The sequence below is a fragment of the Colossoma macropomum genome, unplaced genomic scaffold (assembly GCF_904425465.1).
Source record: "Colossoma macropomum unplaced genomic scaffold, Colossoma_macropomum, whole genome shotgun sequence".
Classification (NCBI taxonomy): Eukaryota; Metazoa; Chordata; class Actinopteri; order Characiformes; family Serrasalmidae; genus Colossoma; species Colossoma macropomum.
Genome location: NW_023494794.1, coordinates 14,615,413 through 14,642,961, shown reverse-complemented (window position 1 = coordinate 14,642,961; position 27,549 = coordinate 14,615,413). Strand labels below are relative to the sequence as shown.

General features: G+C 39.4%; 1 protein-coding gene across 1 annotated transcript; it reads left to right on the top strand.

The window, feature by feature from the left end:
• The first annotated feature begins 11,805 nt into the window (after positions 1 to 11,805).
• Positions 11,806 to 17,590, top strand: LOC118814637 (ependymin-like). Its single transcript, XM_036580335.1, has 6 exons — positions 11,806 to 11,959; positions 13,473 to 13,507; positions 13,624 to 13,758; positions 15,509 to 15,695; positions 16,035 to 16,119; positions 17,239 to 17,590. The coding sequence occupies exons 1-6, from the start codon at positions 11,878 to 11,880 to the stop codon at positions 17,360 to 17,362; spliced, it is 648 nt and encodes a 215-aa protein (XP_036436228.1). The 5' UTR covers positions 11,806 to 11,877; the 3' UTR covers positions 17,363 to 17,590.
• The last annotated feature ends 9,959 nt before the right edge of the window (positions 17,591 to 27,549 follow it).

Sequence of the window (27,549 nt, the reverse complement as noted above, 5' to 3'; positions counted from 1 at the left end):
GCCAAACAAACTCAAAGCATAACATATTTGCCTCTGTGCTTCACAGTTGGCAAGGTGTTCTTTTCATCAAATGCTGCTCCCTTTTTTTCTCCAAACATACCTTTGGTGTCTTTGGCCGAAGAGTTTCTTTTTAGCCTCATTAGACCACAGCACACTTTTCCCAAAATGCCTCTGGCTTGTCTAAGTGTTGTTTTGCATAATTCAGATGTTGACATTTGTGATAAGGCCACAGGTGAGGTTACCTTGAGATGATGCTTCCACGGAGGTCATTTTTGTGCAAGTAACGATGCACAGTAGCACGGTTCCCCACCACTCCTGTTTCAGCCATACCGTCCAGCAAGTTCATCGCTGTCTTATGGGGGTTTTAACTTGTCTTTCAGGCCAGCATACAAGCAGTTCTATCAGAGAGTTTTCTATGTCTTCCAGACCTTGCCTTGATTTCCACAATTCCCCTTAACTGCCATTCCTTAATGACATTTCACATGGTGGAAATTGCGTGATGGAAGCACTTTGATATGTTTTATAGTCTACAACTGCTTCAGTCGGCTTTATTTTCAGATCTTCACTCAGCTGCCTAGAGAAGCCCATGGTTGTTTAGTGTCAGCACAGGGTTTGAATACCTGAACAGGGTGTTTTCTGCCTTCCACCCAATGAGCACTGGGATAGGCTCCAGCACTTCCTGCAATCCAAGAGGATAAGAAGCTTAGATGACAGGTGAGTTCATTCACTGTTCATATTTGATTAAATAAAATAATATTTTGATTAAATAAAATAAAAAGCTGTGAAGTTCAGTTAAGGTTAGAGTTGGGTTTAGGAGTAGGTGTAGGTCTTAGTTCTGAGGTAATGTTAGAGTTGGTTTAGGAGTAGATGTAGATCTTGGATCTAAGTTAAGGTTATAGTTAGTTCTAGGAGTAGATGTAGGTCTTGGATCTAAGTTAAGATTAGAGTTAGGTTTTGGAATAGGTGTGGGTCTTGGATCTAAGTAAAGCTTAGAGTTAAGTTTAGGAGTAGGTGTAGGTCTTGGATCTAAGTTAAGATTAGAGTTAGGTGTAGGAGTAGGTGTAGGTCTTGGATCTAAGTAAAGGTTATAGTTCTAGGAGTAGGTGTAGGTCTTGGATCTAAGTTAAGATTAGAGTTAAGTTTAGGAGTAGGTGTAGGTCTTGGATCTAAGTAAAGGTTATAGTTAGTTCTAGGAGTAGGTGTAGGTCTTGGATCTAAGTTAAGGTTAGAGTTAGGTTTAGCAGTAGGTGTAGGTCTTGGATCTAAGTAAAGGTTAGAGTTAGGTTTAGGAGTAGGTGTAGGTCTTAGTTCTGAGCTAAGGTTAGAGTTAGGTTTAGGAATAGGTGTAGGTCTTGGATCTAAGTTAAGGTTAGAGTTAGGTTTAGGAATAGGTGTAGGTCTTGGAGCAAACTTAAGGTTAGGTTTATGCTACGATTTAACAGAATTTTTCACACTCAGTTTCAAGTTCAGTTGCATTTAATAGATATTTAGTTGAATATAAGTTAAAGACAGAGTATAAAACAACTACAGCGAACCAACACAATAAAGTGTTACCAAAGATGTTTCATTACAAATGAAAGAAGGTTTATCTGCTTGAAATACAATTACCTCTTTGTTTCTAAAGGGTGACTATATTCAAAATTCATGTTTTCTGTTCATATAATTAATGTATTATGTGGAAGATCAGATTCAGATTTTTCTTTTCATTCTTTTGGAAATGTAAACAAAGGAAAATACATGTGTGATCAATTAACAATTGTAACAATGTTCCGGAAGAATTGGTGATTTATCTGAAAAAAATCGCAAAAGTGCCAATATTTCTGGCCATAACTGTACAATTTGGGTTTAAATATTACAAACTATTCAGCAAAAGGCATTTTCATTTAATAATTCAAGAATTCAGTGTATAAGAATTTATTAAATGGTAAGTAATTTACTGTAATCGTCTATTTACATGTTTTTTTTAGCTTTCTGAGTTTCTGATGTAGAATCATCTGCAGCTCTGTTCTTCATTTTCATTGACAGCTTCCTCGTATCCTGTGGCGGGTATGTTACTGTAAAGCTAAGCAGTAGTATAGTAAGGGTGGTTTCCTGCTGTTCTAGACATGTGCTCTGTTCAACAGGAATCCTCGCTGTTATTCGTTTCATAATTCTACTTCCTGGTATTCCCCAGGCTTGGCTGGTGGCAGGGGAGATGGTGCAAGTGAGCAACATGCTGGCTTGTGTGGTGAAGACAGCATGGGCAATTTCCAGAATGCTACACACACACACACACACACACACACACACACCCACGTTCATATACTGCCAATCAAAAGTTTGCCTTCTTTTGAAATTTTCAGAGTGATGTACAATGTTCACTGTTACTTTCAGTTACGGAAAAAAAAACCCCATAAAAGTTTCATTATCATAAAACAAAAAGTTGCTAAAGCTTTGAGTATATTTAGCTTTAATGCTCAGCTTCAGGTTTATGAAAGAGTCCTTTGTATGAAAAGCAGGTTTTGTCTAAATAATAATTTGACTAAACTCTTGTTAAAAGCACATACTGACCATCTTTTGGGGGTTTAAACACCAGAAAGGCTGGAGTGTTGATGAATGCTGCCATCACAACAAGGGGAAGGAAATGCATGGGCTTTGGCATGTACTTTTATTGGTTATTCCTTTAGTGTTGCCATTTTCAAAAAGAAAATTAAACAGCTGAATATTTACATCACTTGTTTGGTCATTTATTTAAAACACTTGGAAACACACTTGGAAAAGCCAGAGGTCCCCATACTTTTGATGGGCAAAAACAGGTACATGGTGTATTCTGTACAGTACTGTGCAAAACGTCAGGGTACACCATTCATTTATCTAATTTCTGCGGATATCAGATATGAGATAATCCACTAGCATAAGGAAGAGGACAGTCAAAGGAAAATAAGTGAAAAAAGAGAGTTTCTGAAACTGTGCAAGACCTGATAGACCACTAAAACCAAGCTTTGAAAGAAAGGAGAAAATCAAGCTCCACTCTTGCTTCAGATCTGAAAAAAATCCACAGCCATCCCTCCACTGTGAGAAAATAACTTGACACTATGAGTCTGAAAGGATGTGTAGCTGTTACTAAGAAAAATAATTAGACAAAAAAGAAGCTGCTGGTGTTCTCAGAACAATGGACTGACCACCCCAGAGTCCACCTCTCAACATTACTAAATATGTTTGAATACTTGGATTGTGAGAAGCAGAAAATTCAAACAATTTCTAAGACTGAACTTTGAAGGTGGGGAAAAATATCCCAAAAAGCAGGTCTGTGAAAAATATATGTGTAATAAATAATAAATAACATATTTTTATGACTTAAAATTACATAAATTGTGAATTTTACACAGTACTGTACCAGGTACTTCAAAATCATTGAGCCACTTTGGCGAGAGCTCATGTAGTTTCGGTCATTATAATGATGAACATAGTACACGTGTTGCTGTAGCACTAAAAAAATGAATGTAACGCTTTCTAATAACAGGCCACTATAATTAGCAACTTAATCATCATCTAATTGTTTGTTAATGATAGTTCATACCAATTGAATTATTAACCATTTACTTAGTTACACAATAATGATATATCTTTAAAATTAATTCTCAAGTCACAATTTTGTAATGGGGTCCAATTAATGATTACTAATATTATAATATCAAAATAATATCGCTGCTGTCGGAACAAAACCTTGTATCTCCATTTTTGTTGTTTTTCAGTTTTTGACATAATTTGAAAATGCCTGTTGGACTTTACACTGTGTGTGAATTTCATGAAGAACGAACCCAAAGAAACGACCCAAAATTACTTGAAAAGAAGTCTGGTTCCATTGACTTCCATTAAAAGTAAAGTATGTTTTTTCCTTCTCCTGTAAAGTTACCATTTTGGAGATGCAAGGTTTTGTTCCGACAGCAGCGATATATTAACCACTTAATAATAATTAACTAAACATTAAGGAGAGGTTTGTACAAGATAGTAATAATAACTTAGGATGCAGACAGTTCATTCATAAAGATTATGAATTATTAACTAAGTAAACGCTGAATATTTGAAGAGTTTTGTTCCAAATCTCTGTTCATGAATTTACATGATATGTGTTGTTGGGAATGCACTTCACAAATATGAGAAATACTGATGCTATATTGTGTTTACTATGTTTTCCATTGTATGTCAGCTATTGTAGTTTTCAAAACTCTGGAAATACAGCGTTTATGAATGAAACACTTCATTTGACATTATGCAATTTAGGTGTTGTAAGTATCCTGTAATTAATAGTAAGTAAATGGTCAATAACTAAAAATGATCATTTATTAATGCTAATGTAACTATTATGTAATTATTAACAATCATTAGCAAACTATTACATGATTAAATTGTTGTCTATCATGGCCTGCTATTGATTAGCCACGTTTCCTAACAACAGTAAATGTGTTTAGAATTCAATCAGAGATTTACAATTAAGCAGGACTGTACATAAATAAAATTATACGTATTTGTATTTCCAGATTTAAAAAATACACTGCTTTTCCCTCTTCCATTGTCCGTTTTCACTTCCTCTTTTACTACCATTTTCATGAAACAAGAGTGATGCAATGTTCTCTTTCTCTTACTCTCTCTCTCTCTCTCTTTTTCTCTGACAGTATGCTAAGTAAACAATTTTCAGTCTGAGTTGCAGAGTTGCTTTCTCTTGGCCCGCCCCTCTTCTTTCCGCTTTTCCTTTAAATGCTCTGCGTACAAGGAAACTCAAATCTCTGAATTCTCCTTTTTCTACTGAGGTCCTGCTCACGTCACATAAACGACAAATACGATAGATTACAATTCATACGTACGTAAAACACCCGTGTGCTTGAATTGCAACAAGAAAAAGTTGTTACTGTAAAGTTCTTCCAAATCAGCGTGTGCTTTGAATGTACACTAACATCAGTGCCAGCAAGTGATACTTAAACTGTGAGAGCATCTTTTTAACCCCATAAACACCCAGGCTAATTGTTTACTAAGGTTTATTTTTCAGTAACTACAGGGACTTCAATGCAAACTGACTGGGCTATTCTTAGGTTGTAGTGTGTAATAAAACTTTGGGCCTGCCAGTGGGCCCTGACCATTTAAGGGGTTAAAAGCAAAACAATTACATAAAAGATCTGTGTGGCATGCGCCCACCCCCCAGGCCCCAACGATGACCGCGAGAGCCAGCAAGAAGGCGGGGCCTGAACACCTAGCGGCGACGAACCTCGGCGGCAGTAAGGGGAGGGGAAAGGAAATGAGCCCCGAGTCCTCTCGCAGCGGGTATGAGAGGGGAAAGAAGGGCGGCTCCGAACCTCCTCGGAGCGGGGACGGGAAGGGAAGGGAGGTGTGCTCCAACCGTTCTTGGAGCAGGAAGGGGAGGGGGGAGAAGGTGAGCTCCGAGCACCCTCAGAGCAGGGACGGGAGGGGAGAGACAGTGAGCTCCGAGCACCCTAGGAGCAAGAAGGGGAGGGGGGAGAAGGGCTCCAGTCCTCCTGGGAGCTGGGACTGGAGGCTCGAGGGGGGGGCTCCTGCCCCCACGCACACCGAGGGTTGCCGCTCCACCAGCAGGCTCCTGACAATCTGACAGGTCTTCACCTGCTGCTCCTCAAGCTGCTTCCAGTGCTTTTCAGCATCCTGGAAGACAGCCTGCAGCTCCCGCCAGCCGGCCAGGTGCAGGTGGACCAGGGTCTTGATGGCCTCTTCTTCTGTCATGGCTGGAGGCAGTGTTCAGGGCTGCAGCAGCCATATCTTTATTTCACCCACACAAATAAACACAAACGCAAACCACAACCGAAGATACACTGGCCACTTTTCAGTGGCTTCAGCCAGCTCAGCTTTTCAGCTCTTCTACAGTCTTTTGTCGTTGCTGCTGCTGCTCGTCTCTCTCGCTCTGTTCCCTCTCAGCTCTTTTTAAAAGGCACCTGAGCTGAGAGGGAACGAGAGCTTGCCACTCCGCCTCCCCGTCACCGCCCCAGCTTGCAGCTCGGCCGCCTGGGTCGAACGTGAGGTGTAGTGAATCGGCCTCACTGTGTACCAGGGGGCGGGGCTCGGGCGGCGGACCTCGGGACTTGCTCGTGCCTCTTGTGGCCGGCACCATCGTCCTCATCCTCCTCGTCCCGCCGTCACTCTCGTGACTCGTGTCCCTCGGGGGAGCTTGGGCTTTGCGCTCCGCACCCTCCACACTCGCGGCTCTCTCCCTGCCGTCTTCAACGAGGTTCGTCGCCACTGGGTGTTTGGGCCCCACCTTCCTGCCAGCTCTCGCTGCCGTCACCGTCAGGGCCTGGGGGGGCGGGCGCATGCCACAATCTGTTTTTCACGTCTGAATAAACAGGTGAGCTATGATAATTCCATATCTGGACCCAGATACATTTACAGTACTGAGCAAAAGACAAAAACATCCTTCATTTATTGTAATCAAAACAGCCATTAAGTACAAGTTTTTCTTTCTCTTAGGAGATATTTCTGAGGATATTAGGTACAAGATACTTAATTTGTAGACAGTTCAAAAAATGATTAAAAGATACCAACAAAGCGAGACTCCTAACAACCGCCCACAAGACAAGGTGCTTTAGGTGCTTTAAGCAGCACCTAAAGCTTTCATCTTTGAGAGAGAGGAAAAAATCAAGCTCCACTCTTCCTCCAGATCTGAAAAAAACCCACAGGTGTTTCTGTCCATCCTTCCACTGTGAGAAGACAACACAGCACTATGGGTCTGAAAGGATGTGTAGCTGTCAAGAAGCCTCACTGAGAAAAGAAAATAAACACAAAAGAAGAAAACCAAACAAAAAAGCTGCTGCTGTTCTCAGAGCAACAGACTGACCATCCCAGACTCCAGACCTCAACATCACTGAATATTGGGGTTATTTGGATCAAGAGAAGCATAGAATACAACCAACTTCTCAGACTGAACTTTGGAGATGTGGAAAAATATCCCTGCAGATTTCTTTGAAAGTAAGCAAGTCTCCTGGAAAGAATGAAAGCTGTAAAAAAATAAAAAGTGGACATCATACATACTAAAATTGTGATATTATATGTAATTGTGGAGGCTTCTGTGTAATTTTCAGTTAAATATGTTTTCTCATTTTTTGCTGACACTGAAAAACGAATAACTTGTAATTAATGGCCATTTGAGTGGTCATTTGCCCATTGCACCTGTACAGTCATACCCCGTCTTTATCTTTCTACATTTTGTGGATACTGTGAAGATATGCTGGATATACAAGTTATATATGTGCTTTTGTATTTATTTGGGTTATTTGTTTACTATCTGTATTCTGTATAGTTAAATTACATAAGCACCAGTGTCACCCAGACCAATTCCTCATACATTGGCCACAAGAGGGCACACCACATAGAAGAGGATACTGCTGGTCAGAGCTCTTCAAGTCCCATGAGGAAGACCTTCGGCACAGTTCTGTTCAAGGTTTTGCCTTTTCAAGTTCAAGTTGAATCAGGCAGGGTAAGAAATGAAACCTTGAAGCACTACGTTCCCACACAATTTGAGTTAGAGAACTGTGCTGTAGGTCATATCAACGTGCATATGTTCTAAACAACAAGACCTATATTTATTTATGTAGTGATTGGTTTGTTTCTGTTTGACCTATGAATTGTTGATTTTAATATTGCCAATTACTGATGAATAACTTTTTATCAAAAGCCTCTATTAATATACAAATGGCTTTCATAACCTGTTGCCACTAACAACCACTTGCTATGATGAAGAGTTTCATCCATAGCAATATACAGATGTTATGCAAAATAGATATCATGTCATTTTAAGAACCTGTGGGCTCCATCACTTCCAGCTAATAGCTGGCCTGATTCTGTGCCTCCATGTTTAGTGTTGTGTGCAAAGCCAGAATAAGGTTACCACAAAAGAGGCCACTTCCCAATTAGTTCACTGGGCCTTGTAGCTCCTTGATGTCTGTTTGCAGCCTGTCAAAATAATAGTTACAAGCGGCAAAGCACTGGTAGCAGTAACAGTATGTAGGCGTGAGGTCAGTACACTGTGTTGTTTACTTAAGGGCTGAAATAGTACTAAAAAAGAATAACTGAAGCCTAATATTGGTGAAACCAAAGCAATGATGTCAGTTTTCTACAGATCCTCCCCTTTGTGGCCAGTCTGTCGCAAGGTTGACCACTCTCAGCTTTCTAAGTAAAACCAAAAGGTACTTCTAGGAGGGGCAAATTCCAGTGCCTTTCGACAGAAAGCTGCTTCCATTTCCTAAATTGGCTGAGGAAGTTTGGTGTTAATCCAAGAGCGATGACTCATTTTTTGGAGTAATGGTGATAGGCGATTGTTTGGCCTTTTCTGTAGTTTTGACAAGAATTGACCACCACAAATTCTGATAGTCCCAAAAAGTCTCGATAACATGTTTGTGGAGAAAGCAGTTGGAAAGTCCATGGACATGAAACTTTGGTGTATGCTTTCCACATTAATTATAGCATAGAAGATGAACAGAAAGAACATACAGTCCCCAAGCCCAAAAAGTGTTTCATACTTTTTATATCACAGTCCTTCCGCTCCTCACTAGGTGGCACTTTGTGCAAAATTTGATTTAAACTGCTAGGGGTTCTGCTATGTCCATGTCTGTTGTAGTTCTATCGAACTTCTATCGACAGTGGCGTGTCTGCTTGCATGGCGTCATTTTGGCCATGCGGAACTTAAATACATCAAATATAATGCATGTTACAGACATTCTGTCTGTAACACTTAACAGGGATGTAGCCAGGTAGACCAGGGTAGGCATGGGCCTACCCAGATTAATCATGGGCCTGCTCAATTAAATGGGAAAAGAATATATTTATTAAGCTGCATTTTTTAAGATAATGAAAATTGATTTATTTTCTGTGTGTGCTGTCAATGTATTATGGCCAATCAGCAACCATTACTATCCACCACTGCCTCAAGCCTACAGTTCTTTATCAACATGCCAATGTTTGAATTCCAGCTCCAGCTGTGGTCAAATAGATAGGGTATGTGATTTCTACTAATTTTTGAAGGTCAAAAAACAAATTTGTTGTTGTCAGTGGTCTGCAAATTTGGTGCTTACAATGCTCTTTTACTATAAAAGCTAAAATGGCCTGTGTTAAAATGCCACATCAAATTTCTACTTCAATGCATTGGGTCATCAAAAGTAAGACATAAATGGTCCATACACATTTTAGTAGAAAACAAGCTGTAACAACAGTACAAAAAGGATGTCCAAAAGAGAGAAATGATAACAGGAAAAAAGGTCATAAACACGGAAAATACATGAAAAGAATATTAGTTGGCAATACTTCGCAAAGAGTGTTACAAACAGACAGGTTTATATAGCAGGTGGGAAATGAACATCAGGTGCAAACAGTTCAGTAATCTGGTGACGTGGATCTGGGTAATGGTCCATAATTGTCTGAGTCTGCGACGTGAGTCTCCAGAGGATTATGAGAGTTATTGTGAGTGGAGTCAACAGAGGCCGAGGGTAAACTCGTTGTGTTTAGTGTACAGTTGTACACTAAAGTAATAAGAACATTAAAACTAGTGTAAGTTTGTAAGTGTATGTTTGTTAAGATCTCTAAAAAGGAATAATGCTAAAAAAAATATATAAAATAGATGTATGCAATGTCATTAAAAACTCTAAAAAGTAAGTACACTAAAGTAGCTAACTCTAATATGGATGTACACTGAAGCAGTTAACAACACTAAAAAGGACATAAACTAAAGTAGTTACCTCTAAAACAGATGTATGGTGAAGAAGTTAACTTCAAAAATCTAACAAATATAAAGTATTAACATGATACAAATTTGGTCCCTTTTGGTCATTTGAACTGAAGTAAACTGAACTGAGTTCACTGAGTTCACATGCAGCAGTATATGACATTTACAGCCTCAAACCAGACACTGGTTCAGTTCCCTAAAAGCTTAATGAAGACCATCTGTGCATTGACACCCTGCCTCCAATTCTAGCATATTCTTTGATATTTTTTTAATTCCCACATTTGCTGTCAGCTCTTTCTTCACACTGTCCCCAGCTGGTCTTTTGAAGAAAACAAAGCCCGACCTCTAGCAGCGAAACAAAACAATCTCCCCATCACCTGCATCCAGACTTAATGGGGTCTCTTAAGACACAACACAGTGTGACTCAGACGCACAAAATCACACCACTAACATGACACAGCAAAACCCATAGACTGTCACAAAAGCTCATAAATCCAACACAGAATGGCGTAACATGCGAAAGAGACAGGCGGCCAAAGTGGGTGCTCAGATGATGCCTTTTTATTGTATTGAAAAAGATTCAGAATGCCTTCTTTTGGGGATGAGTTAATGCATTTGATTGGCAAGCAGGCAAACATGACCATGAAATGCTGCCAATCACGATGTCCTTTTGCTTCGAAGCATTAATATCATTTGAAGTGTACTGCTGACAGTGTGGCAAAATTCATTAGCAGTCAAAAGTGGATGTATTAACATCTGGTTTAAAAACACAAAGTGCATTGCTCAGGGTAAATAAATTCATTGCAGTTGTGCATGTTGCTCCATAGGCAACAATGAAAGAAGTGCGCTTGAGAGTTTGAAAAGCTCTCAAGCTGTCGTCTGAACAAAACCAAAGCGTCAAATACACAATACTTCATCAAATCACACAGTCACTGTTACATTTTTCTTCATGCACTGCGTCTTCAAGTTTTTGGAAATGTCATGTTTGTGCTTTACAGCTTTTACTTGTTTATTGCTTTGTTAAGTCCATCTTGTAGAAATTGAAATGAGCAAAATCACCAATGAAATGATTGAATGAAGGATTGTCAAAGGCCAAAACCCAATTTATTAGCAGATGTGCTACGTAAAATGATTACCTGTCTGGCATTTTGCCTTTCATCTCCCTTAGCACTCCAGCATTTTTTCAATTTCCCTTTTACCCTTTCATGACCACACATTACCATTCCAGAAATCTCCTTTGAGTTTAGAGTGTATCTGGTCTCTACATACTTAAAAAAGATGATTCTTTAGTAAAGAAAATAGTTCTATATAAAACCATGAACACTTAAGGAACCTGCATAATCAGTGGGTTCCTTGCATCGTGAAATGGTGCTTCAGATAGATGGAGAATGTGTTGCATATGGCTCTTTATAGAACATTTTTGAAAAAAGCTTCTATATAGCACCAAAATACAGATACAATGTCAAGCTTGTACACCATAGGAGAGCCCTTTTTGGTGCTATATAGAACCCTTTTCAAAACAGTTCTATATACAACCATCTACAGCACATTCACCATCAATCTGAAGAACGCTTTCACGATGCAAAGTATCCTTGAATCATGCGAATGGTTCTTTGAGTGTTCTATATAGAACCATTTTATTTACTAAAGAACCCTTGAAGAACCATCTTTTTTAAGCATGTAAGCAAATACAGTCACACTCTGCAGCTCCACGAGGGAGAATTCTGGAATGGTAATGTGTGGTCATGAAAGGGTAAAAGTCTGGACTGCTTCTGGACTGAGTTTCTAGAAAAAGACAGACTCTCTCCAGTATTAACCAGACTTTTGTTTTTACACCTGGATAATTGAGGGCTTCTTTCGTTCACTGAGTGTTTTGCTCAATATGACCCTGCGGCGAAAGTCGCCTTACGTGAACTGACGTCCTGCTGGGGCAGCGTCGCTAATTTCCCAATTGCCAGAAACCCCAGTGCAGCGGTGCAAGGCCAACAAGCTTATGTTTGTTTGAAGAAGAGGCTGTTTGATTGCCTTTGCTGGAGTGGAGTATAGGAGGAGGTCGTGGAGGGGCAGGAGGGTGATGATGGACCCTCTGTATAAAAAGGGCTGTCTGCAAAGCAGTTGGCTGTGTCTGGACCTGAGGGGCAATCCGACAGAAAGCAACGATGCGCGCAATTGAGCTGTTCTGCGTGGTCTTCTGGTGCCTCTGTGCAGCTGTCTGGGCCTCCACCAACCGCCAGCCTTGTCGTAAGTGTCTCATCAACTTCTTCTTTCACTCACATGCCTATAAACTAAACAAAACCAAACATATTCCAATACAATACCTATACATTGGAATTCCACCTTTTATTTGTGGAATTGGTTGTATATACTTGTGAATCTCAGCACAGTGTTTTACAAAAAATTAGACTGTATCTTTTAATGTAGCTTTGGGTTAATGTACTATCATATACACAGATCAGGCATAACATTATGAGGATCATTCTCAGCACTGCAGTAACACTGACGTGGTGGTAGTGTGTTAGGGTGTGTTGTGCTGGTCTGAGTGGATCAGACATAGCAGTGCTGCTGGAGTTTTTAAACACCTCAGTGTCACTGCTGGACTGAAAATAGTCCACCAACCAACAATATCCAGCCAACAGCGCCCTGTGGGCAGCGTCCTGTGACCACTGATGAAAGACTAGAGGATGACCAACACAAACTGTGCAGCAGCAGATGAGCTATCGTCTCTGACTTTACATGTACAAGGTGGACTGACAAGGTAGGAGTGTCTAATAGAGTGGACAGTGAGTGGACAGTGTTTAAGAACTCCAGCAGCACTGCTGTGTCTGATCCACTCAGACCAGCACAACACACACTAACACACCACCACCACATCAGTGTCTCTGCAGTGCTGAGAATGATCTACCACCCAAATAGTACCTGCTCTGTGAGGGTCCATGGGGGTCCTGACCACTAAAGAACAGGGTAAAAGGGGGCTGACAAAGTATGCAGAGAAACAGATGGACTACAGTCTGTAATTGTAGAACTACAAAGTGCACCTATATAGTAAGTGGAGCTGATAAAATGGACAATGAGCATAGAAACAATGTTAATGTTATGCCTGATCGGTGTATTAACCTATTAATATATTTTAATATATTTTACATCTATTTTTTTATTGCTAGGTTATTTTCTAATATAATTTGTACTTCAATAACATTTTCAACTGAATTTTCATTTTAAATTTTGTCTTGTCGCTTGCTTGTAAACCACTTTGTGCAGCTACATGTATGAAATGTACTCTATACATAAAGCTTATCGTTACTTATTTTTATAATTATAAACCAAAGATGGCCAAGCTCAAAAGATTTCAGCATCTGTCAGATAAAATCTTAAATTTGAACCCCTTAAAATCCATATGTAGGTCCAAATTTCAATTACTCACCCTCATAACTATAGAACAAAACACTTTCAAAGTATAACTTTAAGTGACTCATGGCTGCATAGTTGCTACTGAATAATAAGACTTAAGATTAATAACTGAACATCAAGTCTGCAGTTTAAGTGGTTACGCCTGTTCCAGTTGACAAAGACTTATCCAACCCGAGCTCAGTGGTAAAGTAAGTCTAGATTTAGATTTAGTTCTTTTATTCAGAAATTAGAATACATACAATTATGCAGCAGATCAGTGGATACTGAAAAGTTTTGTTCAAGCAGTGCAGTGTTTTTTGCTGAGTCTCGAAACATTGGTAATGTTTTTTACCCATTTCTTTTTCAGAGTCACCATCTATGACCAGTGGCACACTGAGTGTGGTAGGTAGTCAGATTAATGACAGCTCAATACCCTTCAAAGCTGAAAACATATAGAAACTAACCTCAGTACATTCTTGAACTAAGTACTCAACTCAAAGTCTCTCTTACAAACACAGAGCTCCACTGGTGGTCATGACATTGCAGAGGGGGAATTCAACTACGATTCCACGGCAAAGAAGCTCCGCTTTGTGGAGAATGAAAGCCACTCGAACAAAACCTCCCACATGGATGTGCTCATCCACTTCGAGGAGGTAACTTTACTTCATGTTTAGTTTGTTACGGTCCCTAATCACTATTACCTACACTGGAAAATCTGCAGACCTAAATAGAACACAATACTCTTAGAAAAAACAACACCTTTTAGGGTACGAAAGCCGTACACGTCCTCAAGGGTATGTCTTCAGTAACTGTAGTTACCAAACATAATTGTACCATATTTTTTGCACTTATCTTTCTTAAAGTTTTCTTTAAAAAATTCTACAGAAAAGGTCAGAAACGGTACAAATATGCCCCTTTCTTTTGGGAAAGGGAATATAGTGTAACCTTTAAAACTCATTTAATGTACACAATTGGACTTTATGGACCGTGTACTATTGAGGGTTTATTCACATCGTTTGTGCCTTGGGGGACTAAAGCTTATCTGGACAGTGCCCTTGTTTCTGACAGTGCTTTATAAACTCTTAAAAATTATTCCTAAATGGTTCTTGGCTTGGATTTTCAGTCGGGGAACCACTGCTATGTAGCCCACTGAAAGGTTCTTTGGAGAATCTGACATTTTTCTGTGGCATTGCTCCAATAACTCTTTCTGGCACCTTTATTTTTAAGAGTGTGGGGAAAAAATTGTCCCTAATGAGTATTTGATATTGTGGAACATTGTTACAGGGAACAGAATCAGAAAATGATGGGTTTGTTCAAATCTGTATGATAGCAGTCACATTCCACCACTTATGACACAATGCATTATGGGTATTCTGTGCCTGCCACGTTACATATACTTATCTATTGCTGTGCATAGAAGGATTATAAGACTGCAATCAATATTACGTCCACTGCTGTTACAAACTGGCCGACTTTCAAAATAATGCAGTTTAGTGAATAAGGCATAGTGTCAGACATCGCTGAGGTTAACCTCTCTCTTCATCCTCTGCTTAGTTCTCTCTCTCCATTTGTCATTAGTATGAGTCTTATATTCCATTTACAAGTAATATAATAACTTGTTGTCATGAGTACATGAGTAAACTTGATTACGCCAGCAGAAATTATTGATTAAGATATATTTTCTCAATGATAGTCTTTTTTGCATTATGATAATACATATTCACTCTCTTACAGTGAAAAACCAGAGCCTGATCCACAGACTCATTCATATTTATTTTTGCTGCTTAGTGTTTAGTTTATTTCATCTTAAAGTCGATGTAAGTCAGAAATCATAATGTTTTTCCTTCCATGTCTGAGTGTTGTAAAACTGGTAATGAACACTGGGTTGAAACTTGGTATTAGGGAGGGGTCCGTCCCTATTAGGGAGGATTTCTGATTGAATACATATTTTGATGATGTTTTAATATTATATAGTAATATTACCTAATAATGCACAATTTAATTTTACTTTAACATTATATAAACTTTAATATAATCAAAGGTCAGAAGACGTTTGAGAGACGGGCACAAGTTGCATTTTGATGGAAGGAACAATGAAGTTTTACAGGAGGCCAGCAAAAGAAATAAAAAATGGACTTAACTGAACAACAACAAACCATGCTTTAAAAGAGAATGACAAACTAAGAGGCTGTTAAAAAGACTAAATTTAAATGCTACCTGAAACCAAAATGAACCTTGTTAGTTCATGCCCCTGTTTAATATTAAAACTATGACAACTCATCATCAAAATAATTTGTAGATTACTTAACTACTAATAAAACTGATAGTGATTGCCCTAATAATAATAACACACATTCAGATGACTGCTCTTTTCCTCTCTCACTCCCTCTTTCTCACACACAGGGTGTACTGTATGAGATAGACAGCAAGAACGAAAGCTGCAAGAAGCAGACGCTGAAGTATCGCCGGCACCCCATGGAGCTGCCCTCCGACGCCCATTACGAGAGTGAGGCGTATCTGGGCAGCCCGTCCAAGTCCGAGCAGGGCCTGAGAGTGCGCACGTGGAACGGAAAGCTACCTGATCTTCATGGTTAGCATCTCTCTCATAGGCTTTAGGATTATTACATTATCATACTGCATCATACTGGATTAATCAGTACAGCCAAAAGGGATTCTATGGGGAGAATCAGTGTTCTTTAATCTGGGACTGGTCTTATCCAGACATCCATGTTAACTTCACTGTCTATCATTAGTGAGTTTGTCAGTATTCATTTTGTCTCTTTTTGTTTAATGCTAATTTTCATCACTGCATCTGAAAAGTGTTGTTAGAATGCAAAGAGCAAAATCCAGTCTAGTAATTTTCATAAACTGCTGGTTTTGTCTAATAAACTGAAGAACTCATTTCTTCATGATACTGATTTATTTGCAGCCAACTACACTATGCTGACCACATCCTGCGGGTGCCTCACTGTTTCCTGTTGCTACCACAGTGAGAAGACTGATCTCACCTTCAGGTCAGTTTAACAATCTAACATTCCAATAAAAAGACTGAGCATGCCATGCTTCTTATGCAAATTTGTCTCTAGAAGCAACATTAGCAAAAGAACTGCATGTTAGGTGCGTTTTCATGGCTGAGCAGCTACGCACAAGCATCAGATCAAAATGTACAATACCAAGCATAGGGGGGAAAGTGGTATAAAGCATGCCGCCACCGGTCTCTGGAGCAGTGGAAACGGCAGCCTGATGGACGAGTCTGAGTTTGATGAGTACCAGGAGAACGTTACCTGCCTGACTGCATTGTGCCAACTGTAAAGTTTGGTGGAGAAGGGATAATGATATGGGGCTGTTTTTTAGGGGCTGATCTAGGCCCCTTAGGTCCAGTGAAGGGAAATCTTAATGCTTCAGTAGACCAAGACATTTGTTGCTGGAGTGCTGCTGGATTTTTTAAACACCTCACTGCTGGACTGACAATAGTCCACCAACCAAAAATATCCAACCAACAGCGTCCTGTGACCACTGATGAAGGACTAGAGGATGACCAACACAAACAACAGCAGACAAACTACCGTCTCTGACTTTACATCTACAAGGTGGACTGACAAGGTAGAAGTATCTAATAGAGTGGACAGTGAGTGGACACAGTGTTTAAAAACTCCAGCAGCTCTGCTGTGTCTGATCCACTCAGACCAGCACAACACACACTAACACACCACCACCACCACGTCAGTGTTACTGCAGTGCTGAGAATGATCCACCACCCAAATAGTACCTGCTCTGTGAGGGTCCATGGGGGTCCTGACTACTGAAGAACAGGGTAAAAGGGGGCTAACAAAGTATGCAGAGAAAGAGATGGACTACAGTCTGTAACTGTAGAACTACAAAGTGCACCTATATAGTAAGTGGAGCTGATAAAATGGACAATGAGCATAGAAACAAGGAGGTGGTCACATGTTATGCCTGATCAGTGTATATACACATGTATAACAATTATAAATAAGCCAACAATTTTAGCTTATGGTTAATAGTAGCTAGGACCTACTTAATAATCTAGTTTATGGTTAGCACGAACCTCTTTGAAATTAAATGTACAATCCTCCTAAACCTGTCTCTGCCTTGCCTCTGACCTTTCTCAGTTTCATGAATGTGGAGACGGAGGTTGACGACGCACAAGTCTTAGTCCCTCCGGCCTACTGCGATGGTGTGGCTTTAGAGGACACACCCGATGACCACAGCTTCTTTGACCTGTTCCACGACTGAGGTGGCTAAAAACACATGAATCAACAGAGACAGGATGACGGCACACAAAGAAAGTAAAAAAAAAATCTTTCCAAAACGAAGTTTTACTCTATCTACTCTCTCCTCTTTCTCGTAAGCAAATCTGACATTCTTTAGCTCAATCACCATCTCTGTTTTCAGTTACAGTACTGTTTTGTCCTTTTGTAACTCTTTTTTTCTTATGAAGTCAATAAATGCTGAGAAAATATACCCAGAAAGCCTTGACATCTTTTTCTGAAACTCATTAAACTCGTGTTCATATCCAGAGTAAACCTGCTAAAATAAAGCTAAGAATGAAATAAAGAGCGGAGATAAGATTAACGTGTAGAGAATGAGTACAAAGTGTGATTTTTCACACAAGGCCAGATATCACGCTTGGACATGTTCTATAAACCTCAAAAAATGACAGTATTTTAGTATTTTATCTGCTTGACTTTCAGTGACACATAAGAGAAGTCTCTCACTGCCAGTTCAATTCAATTCAAATCTATTCAAATAAACTTTACTGGCTTGATCATATCAAGTTATAAGATGACCAAATCATTAAAATGTTTATAAAACACCAGTTTATCATTACATCATACTGCTCAAATGATAATGATCTGAAACGCACCAGCCGCCTTTTGAAAGAATACTTTGCCGGAAAGAAAATTACAGTTTTACATTTTATTTTCCTATCATAATGAGTTCTTTAAGTATGGCACGAACGCCCAAATACTTGATAACATTATCGTTCACCACAGGATACAAGAGAGGTGATCTTCCAAAATGCTGTTTACTTTTGTCATAAAGAAAAATAGCTGAGACCTGGAGTTCCTACTACGGCCATGACGCCGACTACAGAAAGGTACACAACTTCAGAGGTCTAGTCGTTTTTCTTAAAATCAGCTTTTCTCTACATTCAGAACCAACAATCTCAGTTTCTAGAATAGTTGTATTCATTCATTTTAATATGTTGATTCCTAACCATATTTTGAAGAATAAAACAGATTTCTTATAGATTGATTTGTTTGGTTATAGATTGTATATTTGGTTACATACTACAAAATGACCTAAAATGTTTTTAGAATAACAGTGCATAGACATAATCCCTTCTGTATGTTTTCACAATGAAATAAACAATTTAACTCTAACATCATCTAAAACCTAGATTTATGTACACTGTCAGAAACAAAGATAGTCTGCAGGTAGATTTTTGTTGATCAAGGTAAAAAACAATGTGAATGTATTCTCAGAGGTACAACAGTGGTTTAGAGGCCTGACTGTGTACCTTAGACTTCTATTAGACTTACATTACTATGTATAAAACAAATGAAAAGGTTTTGTTTATTGTAAAACCAGGACAAATCTCTCTACTAGTAGGGCCACCACTGTCGCACTGTGATGAGGTCTTTTGGTTGCACTGGACTCAATCCTACAGAAAATAAGACAATCTAAAAAGCGTTTCGCTTGTGTAACGTCATGCTCAGCTAAAGCTGGAAAGGCTGAATGATATATTTGAGTTAAAGGAGATATTTAGCTTATTGTTCATCACTTAGTGGACAAGACAGAGAGCAACTACTGGATGCCACAACAAAATGGCAACCCACTAGTGGAGGGATTTTGTCCATTTTTAAAAGCAAAACATTATGCTTGGTCGAAACAATATGTTTTTATACTATTAGGCTTGTACATCATATTGAGGCTTACATGTCTTAACAGTCCCCTGATAGCAAGAGGATAGTGGACCACTGTTGGCCCACTGACGGCAAACTGGCGGTCCACTGGCGTTTTGCTCAGCGTTTTCTGGGCGGTCCACCGGTGGTAAAGCAGAGTATTAGACAAAATTCCACTTATCATCACTCATTTTCCACTCTTAGTCCAATCTACAGATTTTTCCATCCTTCCTTTCTTTAGTTATACTTTGTAAATTATTTTAGTAAATAATTTTAATCCAGCACAATGTCAGCAACAACATTTTCAATAAAATCATTTTATATCAGGCCTTGTCATAATTCATTTGTTTGTAATATTTGTTTATTTTCCAAAATAAAAGTCTGTGTGCACTTAAAATCTGTTTGGGAAGATTGAAAACTAGTTAAAACTTGTATGCATGACAGTAATCTGGGTGGTCCGATAGTGGACCAGCAGTGGCAAATATATACCAATATTTGCTCGCTATGTGGGTCAGTGTTTCTTTTAAGTGTGTCCCATGGGAAATGTACATATTTATACCTTTTCATAATCTAATGTTTTAAAACAGAACAATAAAATAAAAAGCCTGGGGTCCAGACAGGGTCTATAACTGCAATGACATCTGGTACAATTATGTTCCCTGACTAATGAAGACGCACCACCCCAGTGACAGTTTAGTAGCTACCCTTTTTTTCTGAGTGCATGTATATTAAATTTGCTGTCTCCCTCTGCTCCTCATCTCTCTAGCCTTCGCCCAAGAAGTGTCTGTGGGTGAGTGTGGAGCTGTTTTAAGTGAAGAAACACTTCCAAACTCAGCGTTCACGCCTTTTTACATGCGAAACCGTTCAAAACAAGACAGTTTTACCTCACAAATGCAGCTTTTGCTCCGTGTCTTATCGATGGGGGGCTTCTGTGTTGCTGTGACAGGCTAAACTGACATGACGGGGCACTTTATAGCGGCGTGAGAGAGAAAGAAACGGTAGATTAATAAAGAGATAACAGGGGTTTTCGTGTGCAGCCTTAGCTAAGCTAGTAACTTAATGAAACCTGTTTATGTTCCTCCTCGGCTGAAGCTGAACTTGGTCTCTGAGCGGTTTTGAAGCAGCGACTCCGTTATTTTCTCCGTTCTCTTCCATTGTTCAGCTGAAACAGACCGCTAGTCGACTCGTAGGCAGCCTGAGAGTTTCATTTTAGGCTTAATATCTAAGTTTAACACGGAATATTTCGATATTTCGGCCGTTTCTTATTGTAACGTGACTAAACCGTTTCTTAGCTCAACGGCTAATCCGTTCTAACAAAGTCGCGCGCGCCGCCTCTTGAGATTTAGTAGCTAAGCAACGGGGCGCGTGAACCTTCCGCAATCTCACTGGGACAATATAAAACACGCTGATAGATTAGATTAGTACGGAGCCCTGCTGGTGACATCCTGTATAAATAAAAATAATGCGTGGCCACGACTTAGTAAAGCGTGGGAACGAGATCCTAATGCGTGGCCACGACTTAGTAAGCCACGATCTCGTTCCCACGCCTTACTAAGTCGTGGCCACGCATTATTTTTATTTATACAGGATGTCACCAGCAGGACTCTGTACTAATCTAATGTATCTATGTGGCCACGACTTAATCATCTCATTCCCACGCCTTGCTAAGTCGTGGCCATGCATTAGGATCTCATTCCCATGCGTTTCAAAGGCGTGGCCACGCGTTATTTTTATTTACACAGGATGTCGTCATCAGGGCTCCGTAGATTAGATTAGATTATATCTGTATTATTATATCTGATTTATTTCCACCCACACCATAATTAAAGAGCGAAAACGTTCTAGACATCCTAAAAAGCATAAAACAAACCTATGTTGTCATATATAAGGTTATCTGAGGTTCTCCGGCAACCACTAACAAAGATTATTTGTTAGCAAAAATTATTATACATCTTTGGTTTCGTTCTGGGCCAGTTGTGGCTGGGTCTTCAGCCTAGATCTGGCCCATACAGGTTAAACGAGAAGAACTAATGTATGGAGCCCAGATGAGGCCCACACACTGTAAAATAAGTACAACTAACCTATGTGGCCCAGCTCTGTATGTACTGTAAAGTGAGTAGAACTAACAGGTGTGGCCCAGCTCTCGCCCATATACTATAAAGTGTTAAATATTAGTAATATTTCTTTTTAATAATCAATGCGTGTCAAAAGCCATTTCAGAATGAAAACTCCATGTTGATTTTGGTTAAATAAATAAAAACAGTGAATAAATGAAGGAAAAAAGGCTTCATCTTTGTGATATGTCATTGTCTGCAGTCTTTGTGTGTGTATTAAGGACATATGCAGCTGGCCATTCCACAGACCATCTGCCTCGAGTCAGAGTACCATGTTTTCCACATTCATAAACACATTTTCCACAATATTTCTGCACAAGTTTTAAACCATGGTGGACAAAAAGTTCTTGAGTAAAGAGGAGGGGCCCCTGAAATACAGGCTAAATCTGACATTTACCTTGAAGCACTGTTCAAGTGCGTTTGGAGTATCATTTTTAGACATTTTATTTTAAATCAGAGATGACAAAAATGTCTAAAAACGTTATACTTAAGTGGTCTGTGGAATAACAACAGTGGCGCATGTCCCTGAAGTTACAGGTGTCAACCCATTCAGTGAGCCCTTATAAAATATGTGCATACATGAGATAAAGCCAACTGTGTAAGAGACACTTTCACAATTCAAGCATTTCTGATTCTGTATGTGATTATTATGGATTTTTTTCAAAGTAAACAAGTACAAAACTGGATAAACTGCTGTCAACCTGCAAACGATTTTAAATACATAATTTTATCCTGTATTACATTAAACATGGGCCCTTTCTGAGATGTGCATTAGATCCCACTTTAGCAGGGATATTGCTTGTAACCTATGAAGTTATACAGAGACTTTTAACTGGTTCCACCATGAGCTTACGTGGGTATATTATAATCATAATCCTTTGTTTTGCATATATTCATTTTCACCAGTGCAGAATCGCTTAACAAAACAAATAGCAAAAACATGTAGAATGTAGTCAGATTGTTTATTGTGCATCACAATTATAAACATTTTCAACTTACACATTTTTAATGCACAAAAGCAAATACACAAAATGCACAAAACGTAAATGTTTGGTCTACTGTAGATGAACCTCATACAATGGCTAGTGAATACACAAGTTAAAACAAGCAATATTTTTTTACCAAAAAATTAGAATCAAGGGCTTAATTTCAGTAATATAATAAAAATGTTATGTTTTTTGTTAATTACAAAACCTATAGTGATATATAATAAGTAACATAAATTTGAAGTAATTTGTTTTTCAAAGATCTAATTAAAATACTATTTTTGGACAGTTATGCAGTGACATTGACATTAAAAAAAAAAAAATAATAATAATATTGTAATAATAAAGTTTCCAAAATACTTACCAGATATAAACATTCCTTAAATTCTACATCAGTCAAAACCTGTCCACTTCCTGATGCCTGAGGAAAAAGGTTTACTAACGGATTTCCAGATAACACCATTTTGGTGTCAAACTGTACAATAAACTTCTTTACCTGACAATCTGGAATAAAACCACAGTCAGCATTTCCATCAGATCCCTCTTCAGACTGAATGAGCTCAGTCACTTCGGAAGTTGTTCCACTGTAAGCAGTCAAACAGCTTGTCTGGAATAGATGAGTTTTACCAGAGAACTTGTAGAGAGGAGAATCACCACTCTGTAATGTCTTCTGGGTTTCTCACACGCTAGAGGGCGCCCCCGAGCGAGTCCAAAATTGGTTTTATGTAGAACCATATACAACACATTCTTTATCAGTCTGAAGAACCATTTCATCATGCAAAGAACTATACAAGCATGCACATGGTTCTCTGAGTGTTAATGGCTCTATATAGAGCCACTGCTTTTACTTAAGAACCTTTGAAGAACCATGTTTGTACATATTCAGCCCCACCAGGAGGTTGTGAGTTTGAACCCCATAACTGTACTTTTAAGTTGAGCTGCCATATTTTAAGAGTTTACACTATATGAACAGTATAATTACACATATTACTGGTGTTCTGTATTATTGGCTGCTTATTTGTCACTGATGTCTCTGGTGGCTGCATTTTACAGCAATTTTTTGGACACTTTAATTAATTCATTTTTTATTGCATTAAGGTTGGCTGGAGGTTTAAAGAAGGAAAATTATCTCAGCACATTTAGGTGGCAGGTGTAGGAGAGCTTGGCTGATCCCTCTGAAACACAAGTGAGTCTTCTAGAGTGGTGACGGTGCTGGAATGATGGGAGAAACATGCTCTGATCCGCTGAATCTGTCTCTGGATCTCTGAAAGAAAAGAAATCGTATGTCAGTATTTCATTGTCAGCATCAGAAACTCTGGACCTGCCTTGTTCTCTGAGCTGATTCTGTTACTGTATTTTTAAATGAATTCTTTGTGAATGTGATAAAAGTCTCGTCACCTCTCACGCTGCTCTGAAGCTCCTGACCGCATTCATGAACCTGTCCATCCAACCACGGACAGTTTCTCTGAGGCCTTTCTTCCTCCTCTCTTCGCATTTTTCCTCCTCCTTTCTCAGTTCTTCAATTTTTCTCTGCATCTCCCTTAGCCTCTTCTCCATCTCTTTTTGTGTTGTTTCTCTCTATTTTCCATTCCTTCTCTCTCTTGCTTCCACTCCTGCTCTCTCTCTACAAACTCCATGTTCATCTTTCTCTGTCTTTCTAGGAACTTTTGTTCAATCTCCTTCTGTCTTTCCCAAAAGCTCTCTTTCTCTCTCTTCCTCTGCCTCTTTTCTTCATGTCGCAGTTCTCTCTCACTCTTCTCGCTCTCCCTCATTCTTTGCTTCACTGCCTTCAGTTTGTCTCGCAGTCTTTCTCTTTCTAGCAGCAGCTCTTCCTCTCTGCTAGAGCTCAGTGTTTCAGTCTGGAATTCAAATGGAAATTACTTTAATCAACTTCAGTCAGTACATCAGTAAGTGTGCAGTAGCTCAATAACTGACCACCACCGTGGCCTGACCATACGACGTATAGAGGGGAGAGATACAAGTAATATATAATATAAACAATGTTTTGATAATGTGCCCCATTGTTTCATCAAATTTCAACTATTTTACCTAAATAGTGTAGTATATATACTTATTGGCCACTTTGCAAGACACACCTGTATTGTTGGTACATCTTAAGAGACTAAGGCCCAATCCCATTCTTATTTTTACCCCTACCCCTTGTTTTCAAGGGTCACTTTGCCCCTTGGAACTGAGGTTACAAGGGGTAGTGGTTGAAATCTTCCTCTATAAAATGGGACCCTCAAATAAAAAGAACATTACTTCATTAACAGCTACTAGCGCTGCTCTGTAGGCGACCCTGCCAGTCTGCAGTGACAGCAGAGGAGGGTAAAGTTCAGCTCCTCACTGCTGGGCTTTAGTGACATTTAGGGCATCATATGCCTTCAAAGGCGGGGCAATTATTTATTATTGCACACCACCTAATTCTTCAGTGATATGAAGCTGAAGTCAGCTGTTGTTTCAGTTTTCCCTGTTCCACCTTAAATGGTGCAGCAATTGTGACGCCTGAGGTGCCAGAATGTAACTGCGTGGTAGTGGCGAGGGGTGAAATGGGACTGGGCCTATAGCTCTATTTCTGTACGCAGTTTGTTTTAGTCATATGTTCTCTTTAGCGGTGTCCAGTTTCTGACCACAGGGCCACTGTAAGCTGTATTTTTTTGGCTGATGGACTGTCCTCAACCCAACAGTGACACTGAGGAGCACAACACACTGAAGAGTCCCCCACCCAAATGACGTCTGGTCAGTGGTGGTCTTATGGTAGTCCATAGGATGGACAGAGTAGTAGGTGGCTGACAAACTGAACACTACAAAGTGCATAAATGTTTATATAGTGGATGTTCCTGATAAAAGGGCCGATGAGTGCAGGTACAAAAACCTGTACTTACCTTGCAGCTCTCCATCTCCTCGAATGGATCAACATCTTCTCGTGGTTTTGCTTTCCTCCCTCTTTCTCTGGTGAACTGTCGCTCTGCCCTCTTCTTCTGTCTCTGGGCTCTAAGCTGGGCCTCCAGTTCACTCTTCTGCTCTTCTTCTGCCAGATGGTTTCTCACTATGTCTCTAGTGAGGTAAAACAGAGGGGTTCTGGCCTTTTTTGGGCTCAACCTCACTTTGGCCTGAAGATCGCAGAGTAGCAGCTTCTCTCTCATCATCGCTGCATCCAGCTTCTTCTTTTCATCCTCATCCCTCCACCGCTCCATCCTCTCAGCCCTGGAGGTCTTCAGGAGGGTCTTCCTGTGCTTGTGGCGGAGATACTGAAGCTCCGCCCTCTCCTCCTCGTTCAGAGCCCACACTCCTTCGGTTCTGCCAGTGTGCTCTCTCTCAGGGGCTCCACAGATCTGGCTCTCCTCTCCTCCACATCCATCTCTCTCTGTGAAACTCAGCTGAAGTCACTGTTTTGGGAGACAAAAAGGAAATATTTCATGTTTAAACGGGTCTAGGCTCAGTTTTCCGCACAGGGATTAAGCCTAGTCCTGGACTAGACAGCATTATGAAAGAAGATTCTCTACTGAGCGGAAAATGTAGTCCTGGACTAAACTTAATCTGACTGAGAAACCAACCCACAGCGCTTTCACAGTAAAATTGTTGTCTTTGCAATAAAAATGTAAAGATTTTGGGCTGGTAAGATGAATGAATTAATTATTTGTGGTCTTTCAAGTAATTTGTGTAGTTAACTGCATTAATTACAACTAAATTGTTAATGAAATGACAAATAGAAAAAGGGGTGAAAAGTAAGAGATATGGGGATGAGAAAAAGAGAGAAAGAATGGAAGGAGTAGGTGTGAGAGAGAGACAGACAGAGTGTGAGAGAGTTAAACTGAGGGGCTGGTGACTTAACTTCGTAACTAGAACTGGGCTGGTCAACTAAGCTAGCTAACAGGCTAAAAGAGCCAACAGCCCAAACAACTCCATCATTAATATCACAGGCTTAAATTAAACTACTTACGGTACAATTATCTGCAAAACGACGGTATAAAAGTCTAAACATGTCATTTGAATGACTTACACGCTTCAAAATTTTCGCGTTTCAGCAAAGTAGCGTCAAAGCCAGGCTGAGTCCCAAACGGCTCCGTACTCCCTAAATAGTGTGCTAACTACGAATGTTTAGACATAGCCCCTGCAGCCAAATAGTGCATCATTTATCGAGTCTGGACACCTGTTTCCCGCTTTGTTAACCGCGCCGTCAGTTCACAACGAATATGTCCGCGTCATTGAGACTGTCTGTGTGACGTCACGTGTCCCGTTCGAATCCCGCGGTTCGAAGATTTCAGACGATTCAGTATGAGCTTCACGGTCTCAGCACGACTCAAACACAGCCATTATATCATTACACAGCTATTATACATCACACAACTATTATATTATTATGTTTTAATATTAAAAACCAAATTAAAAAAATATATATGCAACTTACCTCATGAATAGATGATCCGCAGCAGTGGCGAAGTAAATCACTACGACGAAAATGAGGGATGTTTACTATGTGTCTCCAATATACAGTTCTCGCCAGTAGTGGAGGGGCGGGGCTTAAAGTATGACCTCATAATGAAGACGTTCCTGGCTGAATTTCATGTATATATGTGTATATATATATATATATATATATATATATTATTATTATTTATTTATTTATATCGCTTTTTATTTATTTATCGGAAGAAAACCTCGTATCTCCAAAATGATAACTTTACAGTTATCTGACCAACTTTTCTTTTTTGATCATGAAATTTACATACAATGTAAAGGGCAACAGGCATTTTCAAATTATAACAAAAATATATGTATGTGTATATATGTGTGTGTGTGTGTGTGTGTGTATATATATATATATATATATATATATATATATATATATGACATATGGGGCATATATTTCAGTCATACACCACCTTATAAAACATATATTTAAAAATATCTGAAAACATGGAATATATTACTGTATTATTGTATATGCTAGACTCATGAAATATATGTGTTTTCATTCTGATTTGTTTGCTTGGTGTATCAGACATATATCAGACATACAGTATATGTCTGATCTACATTTTATGCATCTGTGTGCTCACTATCCAATAATTGACACTTACATGGAGGAACACTACATATATTCTGAAATATATGCCTGGCCCTTTATGATATATGTGAATATATCATAAAGTATGGCCTCATATCAGATTTCCATATGGGACAAACCTGCAGGTCACAGGGAATCGCTTGTGGAAGTGATCTGTCTTAGCCTATTCTGCCATCTGCTGGCGTACAGAGGAAGGGCATTAGTGAAGAACTTGGTTAAGCACTGTGGATGCAGTGTTGATTATTCTGAAAGCTGTTCTGTTGTACAGTCCTCACTCAGTGACACAGATGACATTAGCTACTTCCCTCGCTGTGTCATCCTCTGTGACTGAGCTGGTTGGGCT